The sequence below is a fragment of the Cibotium barometz genome, chromosome 18 (assembly GCF_041138505.1).
Source record: "Cibotium barometz isolate CiBa-2024 chromosome 18, ASM4113850v1, whole genome shotgun sequence".
Lineage (NCBI taxonomy): Eukaryota > Viridiplantae > Streptophyta > Polypodiopsida > Cyatheales > Cibotiaceae > Cibotium > Cibotium barometz.
The window spans coordinates 19,046,190-19,052,812 of record NC_141063.1 but is presented as its reverse complement, the minus strand read 5'-3'; the positions used below and the strand labels follow the sequence as shown (position 1 = coordinate 19,052,812).

Here is a 6,623-nt window from a genome sequence, read left to right as displayed (position 1 = left end):
GAAGAACCCACAAACCTCATAGCATCAAACGAAAGCATACCTCCCCGCATGAAATGAAAGCATGCGCATCACCCCACACAAGAACCAAAGAAAACACGAAAGAACCGCAGACAATCACGAACCGCATGTACTGACACGTGTTTTTAAGCAAAACCATTATTAATTAATTAATTCAAGCCATAAATGAAGTTGTGGGTTTGGGGTATTTGGAGAGGACATGTGCCCACTCTCTATCCACATGTAAGTGTGGTTATGGTATTACTAAATATGCGCATATGTATTAGTTGTGTTTAAAATCAAATATCAAGTTCCTAAATACTCTATTAAAACTCTGTTGCCTGTGCATTCTTGTTATCTACCAATAGAAAGGCTTTTTCAGTAACATTTGGAATATCGTGGAGGAGATGGTATTGAGATCTAGGAAACTTTGGACTGATGATTCCGAAGTGTCTTGAAAATTTTCACATTCTCTGTTTGAGCTTTTCTTTTCCTAACATTGCTTTACTTTCGAAAAGAATTACTACATGGAAATATTTTTGTTTTTCCATGCACTTCAAAGTAACCAAGCTTGTCCAGTCATCTAAGCATGCTTTAGTCCTGAAAGTGTTGATGCAAAAGTAAACAAATTTTAAGCTTTAACTAGCTTATGGATTTGTCATACAACCCATCTACATTTCAATGAATCTTTTTTTTAAATAACCTGTAAGAGGAAAAGGTCTTCTTGCCATGGCTGTGGTCAAATTTTAAGATGTCTGCTCAGTCATAATGTCGGATGACTGAGACAAAAAACTGATATCTGAATAGAATGGATTGCAATAAGAAGAAAGAAAGAGGTTTCCTGGTACACACAAATGATGCAGGTTGTGTAAGAGTGTTGACCAAGCTTTCAAGTTTTGAAGGTCTCTTCTACCAATGTTAGGATTTCCTCAAAGCACCACCACACACCTATCAACATATTTCCTTCTATCATGATTCCAAGTGTCGGCACAAGACCTGCACAAAATACCACGGCAGAATGAAAGGCTATAAACATTGAAGGAAAAAGTCAGGCAGACTTACCATGACATTCTAAATACAATACAAATCTACAAAGTTAAGTGTTCGTCTGGATTGTTCAGGTCCATCTCGACTTGCCGAATTGTCCATTGGATACCTTCAAGTTTCTGAAATTAAACACAAACATCAACTCTCTCTCTCTCTCTCTCTCTCTCTCTCTCTCTCTCTCTCGTGTTCAGAGATGCACTCTGAAGCAGGTTCCTAACTCACAGTCTGTACCACCTAGAGGTGGGGTGGACTCTTAATGTTACAGCTTGGCAGATTTGGAGCTGTGGATGGCACTCAGACCTTTTACAGAAAGTCGATTGATATGCATAATTTGGGCATGTTCCTGGATTCATCTAGGTATATACACTCTCATAGCCACTTGGGCTGATATCCAGGGAACCCCGATTGGCACAAGCAAAGCCTAATGCGTTTATGAAGGAATCGGATCAAGGAATGTTCTTTTCCCATACTCGGGATCTTCCTAAAATCTTCAGCTCCCAGATTTCTTGTACATGCATTGCATCCTACAGTCACGGATTTGTACATACTTGATAGAAGCCTCTTTCTGTGTTACATGTGTGTATTTTTTTTGTTTGTGGGGGGGGGGGGGGGGGGGGGCGCTGAATGATGTGGGATGAAGACTGGAATTGTGTGGGATAGTCTCGATCCGTAGAAATTTCCACATCAAATGAATGTTTTGTGACTTCGAATGGAAGTACTATAAGAACACAAGCAACTGTTCCTTTTCCACTGTTAGATATCGCTGTAAGTTGGTGTGCTTTGGACAGTCAAACATACCACAGCAGATAGTGCATAATATCAACATGGGGAGCAGACTCCCTAGCACATAGGCACTAGTGTTCTTCACTTGGTATCAAAGCCTAGGGAACCTACAATTTTCTTTTCTTTTCTTTTCTGGCACCCGTGTGCATTGACTGCTTGGATAGGGTAGAGCACTTAGATTCCAAGGGGTTAGGGGGAAAGGACTGTTAATTGGGGTACATTGTGTTGGAAAACCCTAGCACATAGGCACAAGTGTTCTCCAATTGGTATCATAGCCTAGGGAACCTGCAAATTTTTTCCCTTTTTTTGGCACCTGTGTGCATTGACTGCTTGGATAGGGTAGAGCACTTGGTTTCCAAAGGTGCACAAGTTCGGGGTTGGGGAAAGGGTTCATTCCAATTGGGTTAATTGGGATATATTGTGCTGGAAAACCCTAACACATAGGCACAAGGCACAAGTGTTCTATAGTTGGTGTCACAACCTAGGGAACTTTTTTTTAAAAAAATTACTAGCACCCGTGTGCATTGATTGCTTGGATAGGTTTGAGCACTTAGATTCCAAGAGTGCAGAAGTTCAAGTTTGTGGGAAATGGAATATTCGGGTTCTCTTCATTGCATTGGGTTAATTGGTATATTGTGCTTCCTTGCCCCACCAAACCTTAATTGGGAAGGATAGGCCAATTGGTCTTGGAGACTATACTGACAACAATCGGGGTTTTGACTTCAATGTATCACTGGATGTATTACTTAGAGTATGTTCCACACGACATATACGAGTGGTTTAGAAATATAGGTGTCGACCAGTATTGATGGATACAAATTTGTGCAACGTTTTTGAGAAGTATTGTTCTTGGTTCTTCTTTCTTCCTTCAGGGTGCATTGAAGCAGATGCAAGCAGTTCTTGTGCTCCATCTGAGCCATTGCATTAGTGACTAGAGTTTGGATAGTTTTGCTTGGCCGTTCTCTAGAGTGTTCTTCTTATGGGCTGTTGGGGTAAAGGCATTATGCCCACCCTTATAGTGTGTACTAGCCCATAAGTTGTATAGAACATAGTACACTTAGTACTTTTAATGTACTAAGTGCACTATGTGTACTAGAGCAAATATACATGTGTGATAGGGGAGTCACACACTCACACACCTTGAGTTGACTTATCCCCACATGTCTCTCTCTCTCTCTCTCTCTCTCTCTCTCTCTCTCTCTCTCCCTTCTTCTCTGTGTATGTCTCCCACATGAAACCCTAATTCTCTCCCCCTTCAACTGGTATCAGCAGAGCTGCGGTTGTGTCCATCTGTATGTGGGTGTGCGGAGTCGTCTTATCGTTGCGAAGAAGAAGCTCGACTATGGAGTCTTGAGCTTGGCAGGAGGAGAAGAAGAACTTGCTTTGAGTTTGGGTCTCAGCAAGGAGGAAGGAGACACAGATCTGATTTGCAGATCTGGTGAGGAGCTTGCAGGAGGCGTGGAGGTCAACCACAGTGTGCAGGGCAGAGCCGTGGGCTTGGGTCAACATTGTGGGGCGTGCAAGCAGTGCCTGCAGTGTCCCAGTGCACGCAGGCGTTGGGCGGACACGCGAATACATGGCAAGTGACCTTTTCGAAGCGTCGTGGGGGACTATTGAAAAAGGCCCACGATCTCTCCGTTTTGTGCAACGCAAAGACCGCCGTCATCGCTTGATCTCTGCCGTGGCCGTCTCGCCACACTCCGTCCAGTGCCTCCGTCGACGTACCAGCTTCGACCACGCATCACGACTAGTTCGCTTGCCATCGCCTATCAGTTTGACTCCAACTTCGCTAGTCGTCGGCCTGCGTGTCATCCCCGTTCTGTTTCTGAACCCTTGTTGCTGACTTGAGTCGACTCAGTCTTCTGCAACACGCTGAGGAGCTCCCGCTTGAGGAATTGCCACCTGCACGAATACAGCTACCCTCTCAACACCTGCCCAGCAACATCAGCACGACGTCCCCCAACACCCCCCTTTTCCTACAGCAATAATTTTCTGCAACAAAAATCAGCTGTTTTCAAAGGTATTTGCTTCAATTTGTTTTTGGGATTTGCAATTGAGCAGGTACAATCATCAATTGAGCAGGTACGGGTCCAAATTGCTCAGATTTTGAGCAAAATTGGCAACAATTAGGTGACATTGGTCACATTCCACATCAATTTGCAAGAAATTGGATGTCAAAATTTGGGGCTTTTGATGTAATTGTGCCATTGGGCATTCATACATGCTGTATAATGTGAGCAATCTTACATTCGGGCAAAATTGCAAAAAATTAGAGTGCAAATCAAAGGGCTTTTGTGCCAATTGGGTTGATTTGCATGCAGGCACTGGCATTTAATGCTTTGGGCAATGTGTTGATGCCTGTCAAGCACTCAATGTGCCAGTAAATCAAGGGGCTTTTATGTATTGGATGTATATGTGGCCAGGGGAAAGCATTGTGAAGACTCTGGATGCCTTCATGTGCATTAATGTACCATGTATGATCAGAAATTGATCTTGAATCAAGGGGCTTTTCAAGATTTTATGCTTGTTGAGCTTGGCAAAGCAGCAGGGAAGACTTTTATGCCTTGAACCCTCAGAAATCCACTTGCAGTCAAGGGGCTTTTGCTCAATTTCTGTCTGGGACTGTTGTATGCAGTGGTGGGGACTGTCAAGGTCTGATTTTGCCTCATTTGGACAGCCAGGAGAGCATTTATTGCTACTGTACTTACCAGTACAGATTTGGTACATCATTGGTGAGCACTTAGTACTGCTGTACAATACTTTGGAAGGGAAACAGAGCACATCTAAGGTGCTGTCATAAATCTGCAGCAACCAGATTTTGGTGATTTTATCACATTCAGTGGGAAAAGAGTTGCATTCGTGCTTCCGCAGTGGGAGATAAACTTTGGGAGAACAACTGTGAGCACTTTGTGTGCTTTGGTGCAGTGTTTGCACATCTTGCAGGGTGTCGGGCATTGACAAAGGTTGCATATTGGTATGACAACCATAGGTGAGAGCTCTTCATTGCTTCACATCAAGAAGCTTGAAGGCTCACATAATTATGACATTTGGCAAACCCAGTGCTATAATGTGTTGCTCCAGAAGAAGCAGCACAAGCCCATCAAAGAAAGGGGTGTAATGCCCGCTTCTCTTACTGCTGAAGAATGGGAAGATATGGATGAGTTGGCAAGATCTACTATCATGTTGTCTGTGTCAGACTCTTTACTTTTCAGCATTCGTGAAGAGAAGACAGCTTGGGGAATGTGGCAAAGATTGCAGGACTTGTATGCCCAGCAAAGTGCCTCAAGCAAAGTGTATTGGTTGAAGAAACTCATAGGTCTTCAAATGAAGGAAGGGGCGTTACCAGAGGATACTCAGTGGTTTGCAGTGTTTTTTCATGGATGGTTGGACAGACAGAAAGTGCTTGATCTGATGGAAGTTGGCCATCCACAAGTTTCTTTGAATGTCTTTGTGCTAATGCAACAAGGACAGAATGTGAGCCTTGGTAGTGGATGCAACATGGTCTCGCAATGTTTGAGATCTTGGGTATCTTGGATGAGCTTTGCTTGCATCTTTTCTTTTTATGGAAGGGCACAATGCAAGTAGGGGAGAATGTGACACACCTACGACTATGCAGGGCACAACTAGACATCAAATACCAGCCGACAAGCAAAGTCATACATCGCACGTGACACAAGGCACTTGACTAGCCACAGCTGTCATCTACTGTTCACTTGTCATTGCCTGACTGTGTTGCTGTTGCTTTGAGCTAAGGCACCAGCTCTTCTCCTGCGCCTATAGTTGTCATCGTTGCTTGCCTCTCCGCTCTCTGATCATAACTCCTTTACAAGCCGTCTCCTATGCCCATCGTTGACTTACCTTTCAGTGCCTCCACCTTGCCTGCTTTTTGTTTCTCACACAAGACAACACCAATCTGTTGGCCCCCTATAGTCTAAGCCTCTACATATACCATGGATCTAAACAGAAGCAATGTTGTTTTCCGCAGCTAACTTGTCTACTACTCATGCATGATGGTGTTTGGAACATGGTCAACAGCACCGAGGAGAAACCTGAAGGCAATATAGGTGTAATTTGGCAAGACAAAATGACAAGGCACTGGCACAAATTGGCCTTGGTCATGTAGATCTAATTCATGATGTAGACTTCAACAAAACTGCAAAAGAGGTAAGAGACAAGCTTGAAAACCTGTTTGGCAATAAAATTAACAATTCCACGGTTTTTCTCACGCAAAAGTTCTTTGGCTCTAAAATGAGTGAAACTATAAATCTGGGAGAACATTTAAACAATTTGGACTCTCTCATTCAACAATTAGCTAGCCTAAATGCCGAGCCAGATGAAGACAACAGAAGATGACAAGAAAGTTGTACTCTTGTCCAACATTGAAGATTTGAAAAAATATATTGACATCCTAACTTATCTTAGGGTGAATAGACAGACTTCTTTTGATGACATGATTGCAGCTTTGATAGATGAAGATCGTCGCCCAAGATCTCATGGGTTGCTACCAATCTCTATCAATTGCCACATTCTACAGAAGTACGAATCGTCTTGGCAACGCCCTTTGAGAGAGGGATAGAAGTCAATTGATATCTCCAAGAAGGAGATGGCAATAGGTATTGACCTCGGAAATCCTACTAAGGGTATCTACAACCCGATTGGTTGCCCCTTTTCGGTGATGGATTTCAAAACCGAACTCATGCATGAGTTCAATGCATCCAGGCTTCCAACCCCTCATGTCAGATTGATCACAAACATACTTCAACAAATGGTGATCTATCCATACTACAAACCAGGTA

At 43.2% G+C, this 6,623-nt stretch overlaps 1 protein-coding gene across 3 annotated transcripts in view; it reads right to left on the bottom strand.

Annotated features, from left to right (window-relative positions):
• Nucleotides 1-410: 410 nt before the first annotated feature.
• Nucleotides 411-6,623, bottom strand: part of AUG4 (HAUS augmin-like complex subunit) — a 91,372-nt gene continuing 85,159 nt past the window's right edge. The window contains exons 13-14 of one of the 3 annotated variants that reach the window (XM_086812237.1): nucleotides 1,060-1,163; nucleotides 411-993 (exon numbers count right to left, since the gene is read on the bottom strand). In XM_086812237.1, coding sequence (XP_086668363.1) covers nucleotides 1,086-1,163 — 78 coding nt within the window. In that variant the 3' untranslated portion in view covers nucleotides 411-993; nucleotides 1,060-1,085. The remainder of the gene's footprint in view (nucleotides 994-1,059; nucleotides 1,164-6,623) is intronic. The other 2 variants (XM_086812238.1, XM_086812239.1) reach the window with 2 other exon arrangements.